Source organism: Leucoraja erinacea, unplaced genomic scaffold, assembly GCF_028641065.1.
Source record: "Leucoraja erinacea ecotype New England unplaced genomic scaffold, Leri_hhj_1 Leri_734S, whole genome shotgun sequence".
NCBI classification, from domain to species: domain Eukaryota; kingdom Metazoa; phylum Chordata; class Chondrichthyes; order Rajiformes; family Rajidae; genus Leucoraja; species Leucoraja erinaceus.
The window spans coordinates 3936-27500 of record NW_026576657.1 but is presented as its reverse complement, the minus strand read 5'-3'; the positions used below and the strand labels follow the sequence as shown (position 1 = coordinate 27500).

The following is a 23565-nucleotide window of genomic DNA, read 5'->3' as shown; positions in this document are numbered from 1 at the left end:
ACTCCCCCATCCCCTCCCTCCCCCCCCTCCCTCTCCCCTCCCTGTCCCTCTCTCCTTCCCCCTCTCCCCCCTCTGCCTCCCCGCCCCACCAATAATGCATTTGTTGTCTCTGTACTGTACACTGACAATGACAATTACTAATTGAATCTGAATCTGAATCTCTCTCTCCCTCTCTCCCTTTCACCTCCCCCCCCTCCCTCCCTCCTCCTCTCCCTTCCCCCTCTATCTCTCCCTCTCCCCCCCCTCTCCCTCCCCCTCTATCTCCCTCTCTCCCCTCTCCTCTCTCCTTTCTCTCCCTCTCCTTTCTCTCCCCTCTCTATCTCTCCCCTCTATCTCTATCTCCCCCCCCTCTATCTCCCTCTCCCCCTCCTCTCTTCCTCTCCCCCCTCTCTCTCTCTCTCCTTGCCCCCCCTCTCTCTCCCCCTTTCTTCCTTTCCCCCCCCTCCTCCTCTCCCTCTCCTCCCTCTCCCTCTCCCCTCTCCTCCCCCCTCCTTCTCCCTCCCCCCCCCTCTATCTCTCCCTCCCCCCCTCTATCTCTCCCTCCCCTCCCCCCTTCTCCCCTCTCTCTCCCTCTCCCCCTCTCCCTCCCTCCTCCCTCTATCTCTCCCTCCTCTCCCCTCTTTCTCTCCCTCTCCCCCCTCTCTCTCCTCTCCCCCTATCTTCCTCCCTCTCTCCCTTTCCCCCCCCCATCCTTCTCTTCCTCTCCCTCCCCCTCCTCTCTCCTCCTCTCTCCTCCTCCCTCCCTCCCCTCCCCTCTCCCCCCTCTCTTTCTCCCTCCCCCTCTCGCTCTCTCCTGCCCCCTCTGCTCCCTCTCTCCCTCTCCCTTTCCCTCTCTCCCCTTTCTCCCCTCCCCCCTCCTCTCTCTCCCTCCCTCCTCTCTCTCCCTCCCTCCCCTTCCTCCTTCCTTCTCTCTCACTCTCCCTCCTCAACCTCCCTCATTCTCACTCTCTCCCCCTCCCTCATTCTCACTCTCTCCCTCCCTCCCTCCTCATCTCCCTCTAACTCCCCCATCCCCTCCCTCTCCTCCTCCCCCTCTCCCCTCCCTGTCCCCTCTCTCCCTCCCCCCTCTCCCCCTTTGCCGCCTCCCGCCCCACCAATAATGCATTTTGTTGTCTCTTCTACTGTACCCTGACTCTGACAATTAAAATTGAATCTGAATCTGAATCTCTCTCTCCCTCTCCTCTCCACCTCTCCCTCTCCCTCCTTCTCCCCTCTCCCCCGCTCTCCCTATCCCCCTCTCTCTCTCCTTGCCCCCCCCTCTCCCCCTCTCCCCCTCTCTCCCCTTCTCCTCCCTCTCTCCTCCCTCTCCCCCTCTCTCTCCTCTCTCCCTCCCTCCCCCCCCTTCCCCGCTCTTTCTCCCTCCCCCCTTTTCTCCCTCCCCCCCCTCTCCCCCCATCTCCTCCACTCCTCCTTTCCCCCTCTCTCCCCTCTCTATCTCTCCCTCCACCCTCTTTCCGCCTTTCCCTCTCCCTCTCCTCTCCTTCCTCCCGTCTCCTCTCCCCTCTCCCTCCCCCCTCCTTCTCTCTCTCTCCCCCCTCCCTCCTCCCTCCCCCCCCTTCCTCCCCCTCCCCCCTTTCTTCCCTCTCTCTCCTCTTCCCTCTCCCTTGCCCTCTCCCCCTCTTTCTCCCTCTCTCCTCTCCCCTCTCCCCTCCCCCTCCTCTCTCTCTCCCTCTCCGCCTCCCTCCTTCTCCCTCTCCTTCTCCCCCCTCTCTCTCTCTCCCCCCCTCTCTCTCTCTCTCTCTCTTTCTCCCACCACTCTCTCTTTCTCCCTCTCTCTCCCCCCTCTCTCCCTCCCCCCCTCTCTCCCTCCCTCCCCCTCTCGTCTCCTCTCTACCCCTCCTCCTCTCTCCCCCTCTCTATCTCCCTCTCCACTTCTTGCTCCCTCTCTCATCCCTTCTCCTCTGTCTCTCCCTCTCTCTCCCTATCCCCCTCTCTCTCTCCTTGCCCCCCCCCTCTCGCCCTCCCCCTCTCCTCCTCCTCTCCCCCCTTTCCATCCCTCTCTCCTCCCCTCTCTCCTCCTCCCTCCTCTCCCTCCCTCCTCTCCCCCTCCCCCCCTCTATTCTCCACTCAATCCCCCCCTCTCTCTCTCCCCTCTCTCCCCTCTTTCTCCCCCCTCCTCTCCCTCCCCCTCCTCTCTCTCCCCTCCTCCCCCTCCTCCCTCTGCCCCTCTCCCCCTCCTTGCCCCCTACTCCCTCCCTCCCCCTCCCTCTCCTCCTCTCTCCTCTCCCCCTCTCCCCCTCCCCCTCCTCCCTCCCTCCCCCCCCTCCTCCCCCTCCCCTCCCCTCCCCTCTCCCCCTCTTTCTCCCCGTCTCCCCCTCTCCCCCTCTCCCTCCCCCTCTCTCATCTCTCCCTCTCTCTCCCTCTCCCCCTCTCCCTCCCTCTCCTCCCCCCCCCTTCCCCCCCCCCCCTCTCCCCCTCCTTCTCCCTCCCTCCCCCCCTCTCTCTCTCTCTCTCTCCCTCCTCCCTCTCTCTCTCTCTCTCTCTCTCTCCTCCCTCCCTCCTCCTCTCCCTCCCCCTCTCTCTCCTTGCCCCTCCTCCTCTCTCTCCCTCTCTCCCCCTCTATCTCTCCCTCCCTCCCTCTGCCCCCTCTCCCTCCCCCCTTCCCCTCTTCCCTCTCCCCCGCCTCTCTCTGTCCCCTCCCTCTCCCCTATCCCTCTCTCTCTCCCTTCCCCCTACCTCTCTCCCTCCCCCCCTCTCTCCCCTTCCCCCCCCTTCCCCTCTCCCTTCTCCTCTCCCCCTCTCTCTCCTTTCCCCCCCCCTCCTCCCCTCCCTCCCTCTCCTCCTCCTCCCTCCCCCTTTCTCCTCCTCTCCCCCTCCTCCCTCCCTCCTCCTCTCCCATCTCCCCCTCCCCTCTTTCCTCCTCACTCCTCCCCCCTCTCTCTCTCCTTTCCCCCTCTATCTCTCCCTCCCTCTCCTCTCCTCTCCCCCCCTCTCCCCCCCTCTCCCCTCTCTTTTCTCCCCTTCTATCTCTCCCTCTCCTCTCTCTCCGCCTCTCTCCCCAGGAGGGTTGGGGTGCGCTAGACACTCGTCTCCTCCTCTACGCCCTGACACGCCCGCCGTGTCTCCTAGCGATGGCCGTGGCTGGTTGCGGCCTACGCTTTGTCCTGGGCTCCTGCCTCACCGCCCTCCTCTCCCCCCTCCTCCTCTGCGCCGGCCTACTCTGGCTGGGCTTGTCCGCCCGTCGCCGTGGCCAGTACGGGCCATTCCCCGGGATTGGGGCCTACCCCAGGCCTGAGGCCTACTCCAAGTCTGAGGAGGCCTACACAAGCGCTGAAGCCTCCCCAGAGTCTGAGGCCTGCTCCGAGCCCGAGGCCTACTCCGATTCTGAACCATACTCCAAATCTCAGGCCAACCCGAAGCCTGCGGCCCACTCCAGTCCCGAACCCGACTCCGAATCTGAGGCCTACAAGAGCTCAGAAGCCTCCTCCAATCCCGAGGCCTACTCCAACCCTCAGCAAGACTCCAATCCTGAGGCCTACTCCAAATCTGACACCTACAAGAGTTCTGATGACGACTCCAAGACCGAAGCCTATGCAAGGCCAGAGGCCTACTCAAAGCCTGTGGCCTCCCCAAAGCCTGATGCCTACTACAAATCTGAGGCCTACTCGAGGAGTAAGGGACGATCAAAACCTGAGGCCTCCTCTCCTCATCCCAGAGCCACCACGGAGGCCGGGCCTGTCATCCTTGTAGCCATCAGAGGCCATGACGAGGAGGTGTGCGGGTGTCTAGGGATCACCGCCGGCCACGGAGGCACTGCCGAGCTCTCCTGCCTCGCGGTGGCCCCATGGCGACGCCGGGATGGTGTGGCCTCTTTCCTCCTGGCCCAGGCCGAAGCCAGGGCCCACAGGCTGGGCTACGCCCGAGTCATTGCCAGGCCGGAACTGGTGAACAAGGCCGCACTGGCCCTATTCCGGGCCCGGGGATACAGGCCGGCCCTTGGGGGCCAGGGAGGGGGAGGGGGGTTCATCTGCTGCCAACTCACCCTCGAATTCGTCAAGGAGTTATGAGGCCCAAACTAGGCCTGGGGCCTACTCCAACCCTGAGGCCTACTCCAACCCTGAGGCCTACACCAATCCCGAGGCTTACTCCAATCCTGAGGCCTACTCCAATCCTGAGGCCAACTCCAATCCTGAGGCCAACTCCAACCCTGAGGCCTACTCCAATCCCGAGGCCTACTCCAATCCCGAGGCCTACACCAATCCTGAGGCCTACTCCAACCCTGAGGCCTACACCAATCCTGAGGCCTACTCCAACCCTGAGGCCTACTTCAATCCTGAGGCCTGCTCCAATCCCGAGGCCTACTCCAACCCCGAGGCCTACTCCAATCCCGAGGCCAACTACAATCCTGAGGCCCAGGCTAGGCCTGAGGCCAACTCCAATCCTGAGGCCTACTCCAATCCTGAGGCCTACTCCAACCCTGAGGCCTACTCCAATCCCGAGGCCAACTACAATCCTGAGGCGCAGGCTAGGCCTGAGGCCAACTCCAATCCTGAGGCCTACTCCAATCCCGAGGCCTACTCCAATCCTGAGGCCTACTCCAATCCTGAGGCCTACTCCAATCCCGAGGCCTACTCCAACCCTGAGGCCTACTCCAATCCCGAGGCCTACTCCAATCCCGAGGCCTACTCCAATCCCGAGGCCAACTCCAATCCCGAGGCCTACACCAATCCTGAGGCCTACACCAATCCTGAGGCCTACTCCAATCCTGAGGCCAACTACAATCCTGAGGCCAACTCCAATCCCGAGGCCTACTCCAATCCTGAGGCCTACACCAATCCTGAGGCCTACACCAATCCCGAGGCCTACTCCAATCCTGAGGCCTACACCAATCCCGAGGCCAACTACAATCCTGAGGCCCAGGCTAGGCCTGAGGCCAACTCCAATCCTGAGGCCAACTCCAATCCCGAGGCCTACTCCAATCCTGAGGCCTACACCAATCCTGAGGCCAACTCCAATCCCGAGGCCTACTCCAATCCTGAGGCCTACACCAATCCTGAGGCCTACACCAATCCTGAGGCCTACTCCAATCCTGAGGCCTACTCCCGAGGCCAACTACAATCCTGAGGCCCAGGCTAGGCCTGAGGCCTACTCCAATCCTGAGGCCTACTCCAACCCTGAGGCCTACTCCAATCCCAAGGCCTACTCCAATCCCGAGGCCTACTCCAATCCTGAGGCCTACTCCAATCCTGAGGCCTACCCCAAACCTGAGGCCTACACCAATCCTGAGATAAAGAATCGGAGAGGAAAAAGAGGGAGAGAGAGGGAGGGGGGGGGCCAGAGGTAGAATGAGAGGAGTAAGGGCGAGGGAGAGAGAAGGGAGATGGAGAGAGAAAAAAAGGGGAGAAGAGAAAAGAGGGGGGGAGAGAGAGTGCCAGAGTCCTAGTGAGACCACACCTGGAGTATTGTGTGCAGTTTTGGCTTGTTGGCCTTCATAACAAGAGGAGTTGAGTCTAGGAGCAAAGAGGTCCTTCTGCAGTTGTACAGGGCCCTAGTGAGACCACACCTGGAGTATTGTGTGCAGTTTTGGTCCCCTAATTTGAGGAAGGACATTCTTGCTATTGAGGGAGCCCAGCGTAGGTTCACCAGGTTAATTCCCGGGATGGCGGGACTGTCATATGCTGAGAGAATGTGGAGCGGCTGTGGGCTTGTACACTCTGTGGAGTTTAGAAGGATGAGAGGGCATCTCATTGAAACATATATGAGATTGTTAAGGGTTTGGACACGCTAGAGGCAGGAAACATGTTCCCGATGTTGGGGGAGTCCAGAACCAGGGGCCACACACACACACACACACACACACACACACACACACACACACACACACACACACACACACACACACACACACACACACACACACACACACACGCACACACACACACACACACACACGCACACACACACACACAGTTTAAGAATAAGGGGTAAAGCCATTTAGAACGGAGACGAGGAAACACTTTTTCTCACAGAGAGTTGTGAGTCTGTGGAATTCTCTGCCTCAGAGGGCGGTGGAGGCCGGTTCTCTGGATGCTTTCAAGAGAGAGCTAGATAGGGCTCTTAAAGATAGCGGAGTCAGGGGATATGGGGAGAAGGCAGGAACGGGGTACTGATTGGGGATGATCAGCCATGATCACATTGAATGGCGGTGCTGGCTCGAAGGGCCGAATGGCCTCTACTCCTGCACCTATTGTCTATAAGAACCAGTGCCTGCCTTCTCCCCGTATCCCTTGACTCCACTAGCCCCTAGAGCTCTATCTAACTCTCTCTTAAATCCATCCAGTGACTTGGCCTCCACTGTGCCCTCTGTGGCAGGGAATTCCACAAATTCACAACTCTCTGGGTGAAAAGGTTTTTTCTCACCTCAGTCTTAAATGACCTCCCCTTTATTCTAAGACTGTGTGTGTGTGGCCCCTGGTTCTGGACTCGCCCAACATTGGGAACATTTTTCCTGCATCTAGCTTGTCCAGTCCTTTTATAATTTTATATGTTTCTATAAGATCCCCCCCCCTCATCCTTCTAAACTCCAGTGAATACAAGCCTAGTCTTTTCAATCTTTCCTCATATGACAGTCCCGCCATCCCAGGGATCGATCTGGTGAACCTACGCTGCACTGCCTCAATCACAAGGATGTCCTTCCTCAAATTAGGAGACCAAAACTGTACACAATACTCCAGGTGTGGTCTGGAGGGGAAAGAGAGAGGAGGGAGAGAAAGGAGAAGAGAGTGATATTCGACAATAGGTGCAGGAGTAGAGGCCATTCGGCCCTTCGAGCCTGCACCATTCGCCATTCAATATGATCACGGCTGATCATCCAACTCAGTATCCCGTACCTGCCTTCTCTCCATACCCCCTGATCCCTTTAGCCACAAGGGCCACATCTAACTCCCTCTTAAATATAGCCAATGAACTGGCCTCGACTACCCTCTGTGGCAGAGAGTTCCAGAGATTCACCACTCTCTGTGTGAAAAAAGTTCTCCTCATCTCGGTTTTAAAGGATTTCCCCCTTATCCTTAAGCTGTGACCCCTTGGCCTGGACTTCCCCAACATCGGGAACAATCTTCCTGCATCTAGCCTGTCCAACCCCTTAAGAATTTTGTAAGTTTCTATAAGATCCCCTCTCAATCTCCTACATTCTAGAGAGTATAAACCAAGTCTATCCAGTCTTTCTTCATAAGACAGTCCTGACATCCCAGGAATCAGTCTGGTGAACCTTCTCTGCACTCCCTCTATGGCAATAATGTCCTTCCTCAGATTTGGAGACCAAAACTGTACGCAATACTCCAGGTGTGGTCTCATCAAGACCCTGTACAACTGCAGTAGAACCTCCCTGCTCCTAGACTCAAATCCTTTTGCTATGAATGCTAACATACCATTCGCTTTCTTTACTGCCTGCTGCACCTGCATGCCTACCTTCAATGACTGGTGTACCATGACACCCAGGTCTCGCTGCATCTCCCCCTTTCCCAATCGGCCACCGTTTAGATAATAGTCTGCTTTCCCGTTTTTGCCACCAAAATGGATAACCTCACATTTATCCACATTATACTGCATCTGCCAAACATTTGCCCACTCACCCAGCCTATCCAAGTCACCTTGCAGCCTCCTAGCATCCTCCTCACAGCTAACACTGGCCCCCCAGCTTAGTGTCATCCGCAAACTTGGAAATATTGCCTTCAATTCCCTCGTCCAGATCATTAATATATATTGTAAATAGCTGGGGTCCCAGCACTGAGCCTTGCGGTACCCCACTAGTCACTGCCTGCCATTGTGAAAAGGACCCGTTTACTCCTACTCTTTGCTTCCTGTTTGCCAGCCAGTTCTCTATCCACATCAATACTGAACCCCCAATGCCGTGTGCTTTAAGTTTGTATACTAATCTCTCATGTGGGACCTTGTCGTAAGCCTTCTGGAAGTCCAGATACACCACATCCACTGGTTCTACCCTATCCACGCTACTAGTTACATCCTCGAAAAATTCTATAAGATTCGTCAGACATGATTTACCTTTCGTAAATCCATGCTGACTTTGTCCAATGATTTCACCACTTTCCAAATGTGCTGCTATCCCATCTTTAATAACTGACTCTAGCAGTTTCCCCCCCACTACCGATGTTAGACTAACTGGTCTGTAATTCCCTATTTTCTCTCTCCCTCCCTTCTTAAAAAGTGGGGTTACGTTTGCTACCCGCCCATCCTCAGGAACGACTCCAGAATCTAAAGAGTTTTGAAAGATTATTACTAATGCATCCACTATTTCTGGAGCTACTTCCTTAAGTACTCTGGGATGCAGCCTATCTGGCCCTGGGGATTTATCGGCCTTTAATCCATTCAATTTACCCAACACCACTTCCCGACTAACCTGGATTTCACTCAATTCCTCCAACTCCTTTGACTGCTATTTCCGGCAGATTATTTATGTCTTCCTTAGTGAAGACGGAACCAAAGTAGTTATTCAATTGGTCCGCCATGCCCTTGTTCCCCATGATCAACTCACCTGTTTCTGACTGCAAGGGACCTACATTTGTTTTAACTAATCTAATTAGTTAAAAGGGTAGGGTATAGAGGGGGAGGGGGGAAGGGGTGTAGAGGGGGAGGGGGAAGGGGGATAGAGGGGGAAGGGGTATTGAAGGTGGAGGGGGGGAAGATAGACTGGGAGAAGAGAGGAGAGGATTCAAGAAGGGGAAAGCCATTCACACACTAGTTTAGCTAAGAGACACAGGGTGGAAACAGGCCTTTCGGCCCCACCGACTCCGTGCCGGCCAGCGATCACCCGCACCCTACCACTATCCCACACACTCGCTTGGGGACAGTGTACAATTTTTGCCCAAGCCAATTAACACGCATACCCCCATCCACATTAAAGGGGCGGAGGTGGAACGTGTTTCCAGCTTCAGGTTCCTGGGAGTCAACATCTCTGATGACCTCTCTTGGACCCACAATACCTCTACTCTGATCAAGAAGGCTCATCAGCGTCTCTTCTTCCTGAGGAGACTGAAGAAGGTCCACCTGTCTCCTCAGATCCTGGTGAACTTCTACCGCTGCACCATCGAGAGCATCCTGACCAACTGGATCACAGTGTGGTATGGCAACTGCTCTGTCTCCGACCGGAAGGCATTGCAGAGGGTGGTGAAAATTGCCCAACGCATCACCGGTTCCTCGCTCCCCTCCATTGAGTCTGTCCAAAGCAAATGTTGTCTGCGGAGGGCGCTCAGCATCGCCAAGGACTGCTCTCACCCCAACCATGGACTGTTTACCCTCCTACCATCTACAGGTCTCTCCGTTGCCGAACCAGCAGGTCCAGGAACAGCTTCTTCCCGGCGGCTGTCACTCTACTCAACAACGTACCTCGGTGACTGCCAATCACCACCCCCCCCCCCCCCCCCCCGGACACTTATTATTATTTATTCAAATCGTTTGCTATGTCGCTCTTCCAAGGAGATGCTAAATGCATTTCGTTGTCTCTGTACTGTACAATGACAATGACAATTAAAATTGAATCTGAATCCGAATCTGAATTTGAATCTTTGGAGCGTGGGAGGAAACGGAAGATCTCGGAGAGAACCTGCAAACTCCGCGCAGACAGCACCCGGCAGTCGTGAAGGTCGAAGGGCCACTGACGCTGAGAGGCGGCAACTCTCCCGTTTGTACGGTGTGGGGGCCTGTTCCCGCGTTGGATCAGTACAAAACTACGCTGCTGTTATTCTGTATTTTCCCATTTGCGCTCCGCCTATTGTACTTAAGTTGACTTGGATTGCGTTTACGTATTATCATCTGCCTTCCATCTATCTTTCATTGCAAAAGGATTTGAGTCTAGGAGCAGGGAGGTTCTACTGCAGTTGTACAGGGTCTTGGTGAGACCACACCTGGAGTATTACGTAATATGGAGAGAAGGCAGGTACAGGATACTGAGTTGGATGATCAGCCATGATCATATTGAATGGCGAATGGTGCAGGCTCGAATGGCCTACTCCTGCACCTAATTTCTATGTTTCTATCCATCCCCCCCTCTCTCTCTCTCTCTCGCCTCCCTCTCTCACTGTTGGGCGAAAACTGAAGGCGTTCCCTGTTATGTGTGTCATCTGGCAAACTATGGCCTACAGGAAATAAATATATTACCACTGCCCCACTTGTGGTACAAGATAATTGGGAAATACAAACAAATCTTCCGTCTCCCCTTTTATTGATAACTAGACTAAGGGGGACCCATTGGGTCATAGAAACATAGACAATAGGTGCAGGAGTAGAGGCCATTCGGCCCTTCGAACCTGCACCATTCGCCATTCAATATGATCATGGCTGATCATCCAACTCAGTATCCTGTACCTGCCTTCTCTCCATACCCCCTGATCCCTTTACCCACAAGGGCCACATCTAACTCCCTCTTAAATATAGCCAATGAACTGTGTGTGGCCTCAACTACCTTCTGTGGCAGAGAATTCCACAGATTCACCACTCTCTGTGTGGGAAAAAAAATGTTTTCTCATCTCGGTCCTAAAAGATTTCCCCCTTATCCTTAAACTGTGTGTGTGTGGCCCCTTGTTCTGGACTTCCCCAACATCGGGAACAATCTTCCTGCATCTAGCCTGTCCAACCCCCTGTCATAGAAACATAGACAATAGGTGCAGGAGTAGAGGCCATTCGGCCCTTCGAGCCTGCACCATTCGCCATTCAATATGATCACGGCTGATCATCCAACTCAGTATCCCATACCTGCCTTCTCTCCATACCCCCTGATCCCTTTAGCCACAAGGGCCACATCTAACTCCCTCTTAAATATAGCCAATGAACTGTGTGGCCTCAACTACCTTCTGTGGCAGAGAGTTCCACAGATTCACCACTCTCTGTGTGTGGGAAAAAAAAATGTTTTTCTCATCTCGGTTTTAAAGGATTTCCCCCTTATCCTTAAACTGTGACCCCTTGTCCTGGACTTCCCCAACATCGGGAGCAATCTTCCTGCATCTAGCCTGTCCAACCCCTTAAGAATTTTGTAAGTTTCTATAAGATCCCCTCTCAATCTCCTAAATTCTAGAGAGTATAAACCAAGTCTATCCAGTCTTTCTTCATATGAAAGTCCTGACATCCCAGGAATCAGTCTGGTGAACCTTCTCTGTACTCCCTCTATGGCAAGAATGTCTTTCCTCAGATTAGGAGACCAAAACTGTACGCAATACTCCAGATTGAGGGGGGATCTTATAGAAACCTGGGATGTCAGGACTGTCTTATGAAGAAAGACTGGATAGACTTGGTTTATACTCTCTAGAATTTAGGAGATCGAGAGGGGATCTTATAGAAACTTACAAAATTCTTAAGGGGTTGGACAGGCTAGATGCAGGAAGATTGTTCCCGATGTTGGGGAAGTCCAGGACAAGGGGTCACAGCTTAAGGATAAGGGGGAATCCTTTAAAACCGAGATGAGAAGAACTTTTTTCACACAGAGAGTGGTGAATCTCTGGAACTCTTTGCCGCAGAGGGTAGTCGAGGCCACACAGTTCATTGGCTATATTTAAGAGGGAGTTAGATGTGGCCCTTGTGGCTAAAGGGATCAGGGGGTATGGAGAGAAGGCAGGTACGGGATACTGAGTTGGATGATCAGCCATGATCATATTGAATGGCGAATGGTGCAGGCTCGAAGGGCCGAATGGCCTCTACTCCTGCACCTGTTGTCTATGTTTCTATGTTTCTATGATCACAGTCGAGCCGTCCACAGTGTACAGATACATGATAATGGGATAACACTTAGTGCAAGATAGGGTTAGAGGTTCAAACAGTGTTTTATTGTGACATGTACCAATTAAGGTGCAGTGATATTCGACTTCCGTTACATCCAAAAAGCAACAAGATACACAACTACATAAATATTAACATAAACTTCCACCACAGTGGATTCCCCACATCCCGATCTGTGACAATAGACAACAGGTGCAGGAGTAGAGGCCATTCGTTCCTTCCAGCCAGCACCATTCGCCATTCAATATGATTGTACAGGGTCTTGGTGAGACCAAACCTGGTGTATTGCGTACAGTTTTGGTCTCCAAATCTGAGGAAGGACATTCTTGCCATAGAGGATTTGAGTCTAGGAGCAGGGAGGTTCTACTGCAGTTGTACAGGGTCTTGCTGGTGTATTGCGTACAGTTTTGGTCTCCAAATCTGAGGAAGGACATTCTTGCCATAGAGGGAGTACAGAGAAGGTTCACCAGACTGATTCCTGGGATGTCAGGACTTTCATATGAAGAAAGACTGGATAGACTCGGCTTGTACTCGCTAGAATTTAGGAGATTGAGGGGGGGGATCTTATAGAAACTTACAAAATTCTTAAGGGGTTGGACAGGCTAGATGCAGGAAGATTGTTCCCGATGTTGGGGAAGTCCAGGACAAGGGGTCACAGCTTAAGGGTAAGGGGGAAATCCTTTAAAACCGAGATGAGAAGAACTTTTTTCACACAGAGAGTGGTGAATCTGTGGAATTCTCTGCCGCAGAGGGTAGTCGAGGCCACAGTTCATTGGCTATATTTAAGAGGGAGTTAGATGTGGCCCTTGTGGCTAAGGGGATCAGGGGGTATGGAGAGAAGGCAGGGACGGGATACTGAGTTGGATGATCAGCCATGATCATATTGAATGGCGAATGGTGCAGGCTCGAAGGGCCGAATGGCCTCTACTCCTGCACCTAATTTCTATGTTTCTATGTCCCTGGTGGGAGACCGCTTTTGGGAGCCCCCGCAACGGCGACTTCTCCCGCCCGAGTTGCGGGGTTGAGGATGACCTGGAGCGGGGCCTTACATCGCCCCGCGCGGCTTTTAATGGCCGCGGGACTTATTTACCATCGCCCGCCGAGGGCTTTGACTTGAGGAGAATGAGGAGTTCAGGGGAGAGATAAGACTTTGCCTTCCATCACAGTGAGGAGGAGATTCACTGTGATGGATGTTTGCGTAAGTTGTGTTGTGTCTTGGTTCTTTTTCTCGTGTGTGTGTGACTGCAGAAACCAAATTTCGTTTGAACCTCAATGAGGTTTTTAAATGACAACAAATAAATTGTATCGTTTTTGGACTCCACGGGAAAAATCTCTACCGGAATATCTCACCAGAATTGTACCAATAACACATTGTTTATTCGCCAAGATGTGATCACACACACGAACAAACAAACAAATACACACACATACAAGTTCCGAGTTTTATACGTATAGAGATAAAAGTCCCAGATAGAACAACGAAATTCTTACTAGCTGCAGCACAACAGAAGATGTGATCATATTACCAAAAAAAGTTCAGTGTATATATACGCATACGCACATATGTTTTAATCTATATACTACACAGTGCAGACCCGTTGGGTCTGCTCCACCAAAGCAAGATTCCACCACTCACCCGTTGGGGAAGTCCAGAACAAGGGGCCACACACACACAGTTTAAGGATAAGGGGGAAATCTTTTAGGACCGAGATGAGAAAAACATTTTTTTCACACACAGAGAGTGGTGAATCTGTGGAATTCTCTGCCACAGAGGGTAGTTGAGGCCACACAGTTCATTGGCTATATTTAAGAGGGAGTTAGATGTGGCCCTTGTGGCTAAAGGGATCAGGGGGTATGGAGAGAAGGCAGGTACGGGATACTGAGTTGGATGATCAGCCGTGATCATATTGAATGGCGAATGGTGTAGGCTCGAAGGGCCGAATGGCCTCTACTCCTGCGCCGTTTGTACGTTCCCGCGGCTGCAGCTTCCGAGGATCGCCCGCTCCCCACGATGTCGAGTCCCGCGGTTGGGGCTCCCGATGCCGGTCCCCCAGCAGAGGCGCCTCGGACGGAGATACGATACGGGAAAAACATCGCAACTCCGTCGAGGTAAGGTATTAAAATGTTTCCCCCAAAAAGGGAATAGTTGAAGCAGGGAGCGGAGGGCGGGAGTTTGGGGCCTAGTTCAAGATGGCCGACTTCTGCCTCCTGTTTCCGCGCTGTATCTCTGAAGTAAAAAGGGAATAGTTGAAGCAGGGAGCGGAGGGCGAGAGTTTGGGGCCTGGTTCAAGATGGCCGACTTTTGCCTCCTGTTTGGGGCCTGGTTCAAGATGGCCGACTTTTGCCTCCTGTTTCCGCGCTGTATCTCTGAAGTAAAAAGGGAATAGTTGAAGCAGGGAGCGGAGGGCGAGAGTTTGGGGCCTGGTTCAAGATGGCCGACTTTTGCCTCCTGTTTCCGCGCTGTATCTCTAAACTAAACTAGTGTCAGTGTGCGGGGATCGCTGGTCGGGCTAGCACGGACTCGGTGGGGAAGGGCCTGTTTCCGCGCTGTATCTCTGAAGTTAAAAAGGGAATAGTTGAAGCAGGGAGCGGAGGGCGAGAGTTTGGGGCCTGGTTCAAGATGGCCGACTTTTGCCTCCTGTTTCCGCGCTGTATCTCTAAACTAAACTAGTGTGTGAACGTGGGGATCGCTGGTCGGGCTAGCACGGACTCGGTGGGGAAGGGCCTGTTTCCGCGCTGTATCTCTGAAGTAAAAAGGGAATAGTTGAAGCAGGGAGAGGAGGGCGAGAGTTTGGGGCCTGGTTCAAGATGGCCGACTTTTGCCTCCTGTTTCCGCACTGTATCTCTAAACTAAACTAGTGTGTGATTAGCGTGTAACTGCTTGAAACGGGGAAGGGGGAGGAGGGAGGAGGGGATGCCTAGGCCTCTGTTTAAGACGCCGGAGGTTTCTTGGCCATTTTGAAGATGTTGATATCATTGTCGTTTTCCTGGTGGACAATCTCGGAGTTAAAGTACTCGGGAGCCATGGAGCTGTGGAAGGTCACGGCCCCCATATGTTCCCTCATCTTGCTACTCAGGTAGATGAGGCTGCGGGGATTACTCAGGTCATTCAGGGTCTCGAGAAGAGCCGAGTACTTGGACCGGCTGTACACGATGTCCGATCCCAAGATGATGTCGTAGTCGGAGGGGAAACTGTGTTGGTCCACGCCCCAGCAGAGAGCAGCCACCTTGGAACGATGACGGAGAGACGGGGGAACGTTGGTGGCGATGTTGAACTTGATCTGATCTAACGCCGCTGGAAGATCGGTCAACGTAACCTCAGCACCTAGCGAGAGAAGGCCAGTTTAGTTTAGAAACATAGAACAACTACTGCAGTTGTACAGGGTCTTGGTGAGACCACACCTGGAGTATTGCGTACAGTTTTGGTCTCCTAATCTGAGGAAGGACATTATTGCCGTAGAGGGAGTACAGAGAAGGTTCACCAGACTGATTCCTGGGATGTCAGGACTGTCTTATGAAGAAAGACTGGAGAGACTTGGTTTATACTCTCTAGAATTTAGAAGATTGAGAGGGGATCTTATAGAAACTTACAAAATTCTTAAGGGATTGGACAGGCTGGATGCAGGAAGATTGTTCCCGATGTTGGGGAAGTCCAGGACAAGGGGTCGCAGCTTAAGTTTTGTAAGTTTCTATAAGATCCCCTCTCAATCTCCTAAATTCTAGAGAGTATAAACCAAGTCTATCCAGTCTTTCTTCATAAGACAGTGCTGACATCCCAGGAATCAGTCTGGTGAACCGTCTCTGCACTCCCTCTATGGCAAGAATGTCCTTCCTCAGATTTGGAGACCAAAACTGTACGCAATACTCCAGGTGTGGTCTCACCAAGACCCTGTACAACTGCAGTAGAACCTCCCTGCTCCTAGACTCAAATCCTTTTGCAATGAAAGCTAACATACCATTCGCTTTCTTCACTGCCTGCTGCACCTGCATGCCTACCTTCAATGACTGGTGTACCATGACACCCAGGTCTCGCTGCATCTCCCCCTTTTCCCAATCGGCCACCATTTAGATAATAGTCTGCTTTCCCGTTTTTGCCACCAAAATGGATAACCTCACATTTATCCACATTATACTGCATCTGCCAAACATTTGCCCACTCCCAGCCTAACCAAGTCACCTTGCAGTCTCCTAGCATCCGCCTCACAGCTAACACTGCCCCCCAGCTTAGTGTCATCCGCAAACTTGGAAATATTGCCTTCAATTCCCTCATCCAGATCATTAATATATATTGTAAATAGCTGGGGTCCCAGCACTGAGCCTTGCGGTACCCCACTAGTCACTAGTTTCGAGATACAGCACGGAAACAGGAGGCAAAAGTCGGCCATCTTGAACCAGGCCCCAAACTCTCGCCCTCCGCTCCCTGCTTCAACTATTCCCTTTTTACTTCAGAGATACAGCGCGGAAACAGGCCCTTCGGCCCCACCGAGTCCGTGCTAGCCCGACCAGCGATCCCCGCACACTAATATCATTGTGGACTATCTCGGAGTTAAAGAACTCATACGCTGAGAGAATGGAGCGGCTGTGGGCTTGTACACTCTGTGGAGTTTAGAAGGATGAGAGGGGATCTCATTGAAACATATATGAGATTGTTAAGGGTTTGGACACGGTAGAGGCAGGAAACATGTTCCCGATGTTGGGGGAGTCCAGAACCAGGGGCCACACACACACACACACACACACACACACACACACACACACACACACACACACACACACACACACACACACACACACGTACACACACACACACACACACGTACACACACACACACACACACACACACACACACACACACACAACACACACACACACACAGTTTAAGAATAAGGGGTCGGCCATTTAGAACGGAGACGAGGAAACACGTTTTTCTCACAGAGAGAGTTGTGAGTCTGTGGAATTCTCTGCCTCAGAGGGCGGTGGAGGCCGGTTCTGAGTATAGGAGCAGGGAGGTTCTACTGCAGTTGTACAGGGTCTTGGTGGGACCACACCTGGAGTATTGCGTACAGTTTTGGTCTCCAAATCTGAGGAAGGACATTATTGCCATAGAGGGAGTGCAGAGACGGTTCACCAGACTGATTCCTGGGATGGCAGGACTGTCTTATGAAGAAAGACTGGATAGACTTGGTTTATACTCTCTAGAATTTAGGAGATTGAGGGGGGATCTTATAGAAACTTACAAAATTCTTAAGGGGTTGGACAGGCTAGATGCAGGAAGATTGTTCCCGATGTTGGGGAAGTCCAGGACAAGGGGCCACACACACACAGTTTAAGGATAAGGGGGAAATCTTTTCGGACCGAGATGAGAAAAACATTTTTTTTCCCACACACAGAGAGTGGTGAATCTGTGGAATTAGAAACATAGAAACATAGAAACATAGACAATAGGTGCAGGAGTAGAGGCCATTCGGCCCTTCGAGCCTGCACCATTCGCCATTCAATATGATCGTGGCTGATCATCCAACTCAGTATCCCGTACCTGCCTTCTCTCCATACCCCCTGATCCCTTTAGCCACAAGGGCCACATCTAACTCCCTCTTAAATATAGCCAATGAACTGTGTGGCCTCAACTACCCTCTGTGGCAGAGAGTTCCAGAGATTCACCACTCTCTGTGTGAAAAAAGTTCTTCCCATCTCGGTTTTAAAGGATTTCCCCCTTATCCTTAAGCTGTGACCCCTTGTCCTGGATTTCCCCAACATCGGGAACAATCTTCCTGCATCTAGCCTGTCCAACCCCTTAAGAATTTTGTAAGTTTCTATAAGATCCCCCCTCAATCTCCTAAATTCTAGCGAGTACAAGCAGAGTCTATCCAGTCTTTCTTCATAAGACAGTCCTGCCATCCCAGGAATCAGTCTGGTGAACCTTCTCTGTACTCCCTCTATGGCAAGAATGTCTTTCCTCAGATTAGGAGACCAAACCCTGTACTGTACGCAATACTCCAGGTGTGGTCTCACCAAGACCCTGTACAACTGCAGTAGAACTCTTATAGAAACTTACAAAATTCTTAAGGGGTTGGACAGGCTAGATGCAGGAAGATTGTTCCCGATGTTGGGGAAGTCCAGGACAAGGGGTCACAGCTTAAGGATAAGGGGGAAATCCTTTAAAACCGAGATGAGAAGAACTTTTTTCACACAGAGAGTGGTGAATCTCTGGAACTCTCTGCCACAGAGGGTAGTTGAGGCCACACAGTTCATTGGCTATATTTAAGAGGGAGTTAGATGTGGCCCTTGTGGCTAAAGGGATCAGGGGGTATGGAGAGAAGGCAGGTACGGGATACTGAGTTGGATGATCAGCCATGATCATATTGAATGGCGGTGGAGGCTCGAAGGGCCGAGTGGCCTCTACTCCTGCACCTAATTTCTATGTTGCTATGTTTTCCCTGTTCCTATCTAAGTCAGGATCGAACCCGGATCTTTGGGGCAGGGAAGCCACAACTCTAACGCTGAGCCATTATTTTTTTTTAGGATTTATTTAGCTTTGAGTTTGAACTTACCGAGTAAGATGGCGAGGATTCCAACTATCCCAGTTCCCGATCCCAGTTCGATTATCTTCTTCCCAGTGAAGTCGATTTTCTCCTTTTCAAAATATCGACAGAGAAAGATTCCCTAGTGAAAGGATACCCAGTGTTAACAAGAAGATAGGCACAAAATGCTGGAGTATCTCAGCGGCACAGGCAACATCTCTGAAGAGAAGCGATGAGTGATGTTTCGAAAAGAGACCCTTCTTCAGACTGAGTCAGGGGAGAGGGAGATTTCCTAATCAGAGGAAAGACATTCTTGCCATAGAGGATTTGAGTCTAGGAGCAGGGAGGTTCTACTGCAGTTGTACAGGGTCTTGGTGAGACCACACCTGGAGTATTGCGTACAGTTTTGGTCTCCTAATCTGAGGAAGGACATTCCTGCCGTAGAGGATTTGAGTCTAGGAGCAGGGAGGTTCTACTGCAGTTGTACAGGGTCTTGGTGAGACCACACCTGGAGTATTGCGTACAGTTTTGGACTCCTAATCTGAGGAAAGACATTCTTGCCATAGAGGATTTGAGTCTAGGAGCAGGGAGGTTCTACTGCAGTTGTACAGGGTCTTGGTGAGACCACACCTGGAGTATTGCGTACAGTTTTGGTCTCCTAATCAGAGGAACGACATTCTTGCCATAGAGGGAGTGCAGAGAAGGTTCACCAGACTGATTCCTGGGATGTCAGGACTGTCTTATGAAGAAAGACTGGATAGACTCGGCTTGTACTCGCTAGAATTTAGAAGATTGAGTGGGGGGATCTTATAGAAACTTACAAAATTCTTAAGGGGTTGGACAGGCTAGATGCAGGAAGATTGTTCCCGATGTTGGGGAAGTCCAGGACAAGGGGGCACACACACAGTTTAAGGATAAGGGGGAAATCTTTTAGGACCGAGATGAGAAAACACATTTTTTTTCCCACACAGAGAGTGGTGAATCTGTGGAATTAGAAACATAGAAACATAGACAATAGGTGCAGGAGTAGGCCATTCGGCCTTTCCAGCCTGCACCATTCGCCATTCAATATGATCATGGCTGATCATCCAACTCAGTATCCCGTACCTGCCTTCTCTCCATACCCCCTGATCCCCTTAGCCACAAGGGCCACGTCTAACTCCCTCTTAAATATAGCCAATGAACTGTGGCCTCAACTACCCTCTGTGGCAGAGAGTTCCAGAGATTCACCACTCTCTGTGTGAAAAAAGTTCTTCTCATCTCGGTTTTAAAGGATTTCCCCCTTATCCTTAAGCTGTGACCCCTTGTCCTGGACTTCCCCAACATCGGGAACAATCTTTCTGCATCTAGCCTGTCCAACCCCTTAAGAATTTTGTAAGTTTCTATAAGATCCCCTCTCAATCTCCTAAATTCTAGAGAGTATAAACCGAGTCTATCCAGTCTTTCTTCATAAGACAGTCCTGACATCCCAGGAATCAGTCTGGTGAACCATCTCTGCACTCCCTCTATGGCAATAATGTCCTTCCTCAGATTTGGAGACCAAAACTGTACGCAATACTCCAGGTGTGGTCTCACCAAGACCCTGTACAACTGCAGTAGAACCTCCCTGCTCCTAGACTCAAATCCTTTTGCTATGAAAACCAATTCTCTGCCACAGAAGGTAGTTGAGGCCACACAGTTAATTGGCTATATTTAAGAGGGAGTTAGATGTGGCCCATGTGGCTAAAGGGATCAGGGGGTATGGAGAGAAGGCAGGTACGGGATACTGAGTTGGATGATCAGCCATGATCATATTGAATGGCGGTGCAGGCTCGAAGGGCCGAATGGCCTCTACTCCTGCACCTGTTGTCTATGTTTCTATGACCATGTCATGGTACACCAGTCATTGAAAGTAGGCATGCAGGTGCAGCAGGCAGTGAAGAAAGCCAATGGTATGTTAGCATTCATAGCAAAAAGGATTTGAGTCTAGGAGCAGGGAGGTTCTACTGCAGTTGTACAGGGTCTTGGTGAGACCACACCTGGAGTATTGCGTACAGTTTTGGTCTCCTAATCTGAGGAAAGACATTATTGCCATAGAGGGAGTACAGAGAAGGTTCACCAGACTGATTCCTGGGATGTCAGGACTTTCATATGAAGAAAGACTGGATAGACTCGGCTTGTACTCGCTAGAATTTAGAAGATTGAGAGGGGATCTTATAGAAACGTACAAAATTCTTAAGGGGTTGGACAGGCTAGATGCAGGAAGATTGTTCCCGATGTTGGGGAAGTCCAGAACAAGGGGCCACACACACAGTTTAAGGATAAGGGGGAAATCTTTTAGGACCGAGATGAGAAAAACATTTTTTTTCACACACACAGAGAGTGGTGAATCTGTGGAATTCTCTGCCACAGAAGGTAGTTGAGGCCACACAGTTCATTGGCCAGAGGGGAGGGGCCATTCAAGAGGAGAGGGGAGAGGAGAGGCGAGGAGAGGAGAGGAGAGGAGGAAAGGAGAGGAGAGGAGAGGGGATGAGAGGAGATGAGAGGAGAGGAGAGGAGGGGAGGGGGGGGGAGAGGAGAGGAGAGGAGAGGAGAGGAGAGGAGAGGAGAGGAGAGTGTAGTTTATATGTAGTTTATATGTAGTTTATTATGTAGTGCTACATATAAACTACACTACATAATTATGTTGTGTCTGGGGTCTATTTGTGTGTAATGTATGGCTGCAGAAACGGCATTTCATTTGGACCTCCAGGGGTCCAAATGACAATTAAATAGACTATTGACTATTGACTATTTGAGAGGAGAGGAGAGGAGAGGAGAGGAGAGGAGAGGAGAGGAGAGGGAGAGGTGAGGAGAGGGAGTTAGATGTGGCCCTTGTGGCTAAGGGGATCAGGGGGTATGGAGAGAAGGCAGGTACCGGATACTGAGTTGGATGATCAGCCATGATCGTATTGAATGGCGAATGGTGCAGGCTCGAAGGGCCGAATGGCCTCTACTCCTGCACCTATTGTCTATTGTCTATTGTCTAAATCAATATTCATGCCACTGTGTTGGCAGCTGCCCAGATTGTAGTCGAATCTGGGCCGGGATGAGAACCAGTGTCATTAAATTAGTAAAAGGCAAACTCACCGCCTCCCAGATGATTGCAGAGAGGCCGATGTCATTAGTGAGGTCCCGTGTTATTGTCAAATCGTGGCCACAAAATTTGTAATACGCCCTTTGATTCTTACTCTCGGGTTTGGGCTGGGATTCAGCGACAGTCTCGGCCTGAGTCTGAGGCTCCATTTCCCTAGATCGGGCCTTGTTTACACTCTGGATCAGTTTGGGAAAAGCTTCGGGATTTTGCCTTGCGTTGTCTCTGTCTCTCTCTCCTTCTCTCTCTCCTTCTCTCTCTCCTTCTCTCCCTCTCGGCGCTAGTCCGTATCCTAGGAAGAATTGAGTGGAACGTTAGTTCGGGACATGGTTGCACACCGGTAGAGTTGCTTACCTCACCGCGCCAGGGATCGCGGGTACACTGTCTATCTGGAGTTTGCACGTTTACCCTGCACATGATGAATTTGTACATAGTGTCAGAGTGGAAACTTAGAAACGTAGACAATAGGCGCAGGGGGAGGCCATTCGGCCCTTCGAGCCAGCACCATTCGCCATTCAATATGATCATAGAAACATAGACAACAGGTGCAGGAGTAGAGGCCATTCGGCCCTTCGAGCCTGCACCATTCGCCATTCAATATGATCATAGAAACATAGACAACAGGTGCAGGAGTAGAGGCCATTCGGCCCTTCGAGCCTGCACCATTCGCCATTCAATATGATCATAGAAACATAGACAATAGGTGCAGGAGTAGAGGCCATTCGGCCCTTCGAGCCTGCACCATTTGCCATTCAATATGATCATGGCTGATCATCCAACTCAGTATCCCGTACCTGCCTTCTCTCCATACCCCCTGATCCCTTTAGCCACAAGGGCCACATCTAACTCCCTCTTAAATATAGCCAATGAACTGTGTGGCCTCAACTACCCTCTGTGGCAGAGAGTTCCAGAGATTCACCACTCTCTGTGTGTGAAAAAAGTTCTTCTCATCTCGGTTTTAAAGGATTCCCCCCTTATCCTTAAGCTGTGACCCCTTGTCCTGGACTTCCCTAACATCGGGAACAATCTTCCTGCATCTAGCCTGTCCAACCCCTTAAGAATTTTGTAAGTTTCTATAAGATCCCCCCTCAATCTCCTAAATTCTAGTTAGTATAAACCAAGTCTATCCAGTCTTTCTCCATAAGACAGTCCTGACATCCCAGGAATCAGTCTGGTGAACCTTCTCTGCACTCCCTCTATGGCAATAATGTCCTTCCTCAGATTTGGAGACCAAAACTGTACGCAATACTCCAGGTGTGGTCTCACCAAGACCCTGAACAACTGCAGTAGAACCTCCCTGCTCCTATACTCAAATCCTCTACGGCAAGAATGTCTTTCCTCAGATTAGGAGACCAAAACTGTACACAATACTCCAGGTGTGGTCTCACCAAGACCCTGTACAACTGCAGTAGAACCTCCCTGCTCCTAGACTCAAATCCTCTGTGGCAAGAATGTCTTTCCTCAGATTAGGAGACCAAAACTGTACGCAATACTCCAGGTGTGGTCTCACCAAGACCCTGTACAACTGCAGTAGAACCTCACTGCTCCGAGACTCAAATCCTTTTGCTATGAATGCTAACATACCATTGGCTTTCTTCACTGCCTGCTGCACCTGCATGCCTACTTTTAATGGTACACAAAATTGCTGGAGAAACTCAGCGGGTGCAGCAGCATCTGTGGAGCAAAGGAAACAGGCGACGTTTCGGGCCGAAACCCTTCTTCAGACTTCTCTGTACTCTGTACTCTGAAGAAGGGGTTTCGGCCCCTTGTCCTGGACTTCCCCAACATCGGGAACAATCTTCCTGCATCTAGCCTGTCCAACCCCTTAAGAATTTTGTAAGTTTCTACAAGATCCCCTCTCAATCTCCTAAATTCTAGAGAGTATAAACCAAGTCTGTCCAGTCTTTCTTCATAAGACAGTCCTGACATCCCAGAAATCAGTCTGGTGAACCTTCTCTGCACTCCCTCTATGGCAATAATGTCCTTCCTCAGATTTGGAGACCAAAACTGTACGCAATACTCCAGGTGTGGTCACACCAAGACCCTGTACAACTGCAGTAGAACCTCCCTGCTCCTAGACTCAAATCCTTTTGCTATGAATGCTAACATACCATTGGCTTTCTTCACTGCCTGCTGCACCTGCATGCCTACTTTCAATGACTGGTGTACCATGACACCCAGGTCTCGTTGCATCTCCCCTTCTC

The 23565-nt window shown here is 51.4% G+C and overlaps 2 protein-coding genes across 2 annotated transcripts in view; one reads left to right on the top strand and one right to left on the bottom strand.

Annotated features, from left to right (window-relative positions):
- LOC129694627 (probable N-acetyltransferase 14) overlaps positions 1 to 4094 on the top strand; it is a 5141-nt gene extending 1047 nt beyond the window's left edge. Inside the window, exon 2 of the mRNA XM_055631359.1 lies at positions 3003 to 4094. Coding sequence (XP_055487334.1) covers positions 3003 to 4007 — 1005 coding nt within the window. The 3' untranslated portion in view covers positions 4008 to 4094. The remainder of the gene's footprint in view (positions 1 to 3002) is intronic.
- A 10534-nt stretch (positions 4095 to 14628) lies between these two features.
- On the bottom strand, positions 14629 to 21692 carry LOC129694626 (EEF1A lysine methyltransferase 3-like). Its single transcript, XM_055631358.1, has 3 exons — positions 21358 to 21692; positions 18280 to 18391; positions 14629 to 15052 (listed from the first exon to the last, which is right to left on the bottom strand). The coding sequence occupies exons 1-3, from the start codon at positions 21511 to 21513 to the stop codon at positions 14658 to 14660; spliced, it is 663 nt and encodes a 220-aa protein (XP_055487333.1). The 5' UTR covers positions 21514 to 21692; the 3' UTR covers positions 14629 to 14657.
- Between the last annotated feature and the right edge of the window lie 1873 nt (positions 21693 to 23565).

Coding starts and splice junctions, on each gene's coding strand:
- LOC129694626 (XM_055631358.1), bottom strand. CDS start 21,513: ATGGAGCCTCAGACTCAGGCCGAGACTGTCGCTGAATCCCAGCCCAAA. Junction 18,392..21,357: donor CTGCAATCATCTGGGAGGCG/GTGAGTTTGCCT, acceptor TCCTTTCACTAG/GGAATCTTTCTCTGTCGATA. Junction 15,053..18,279: donor AATCCTCGCCATCTTACTCG/GTAAGTTCAAAC, acceptor TTCTCTCGCTAG/GTGCTGAGGTTACGTTGACC.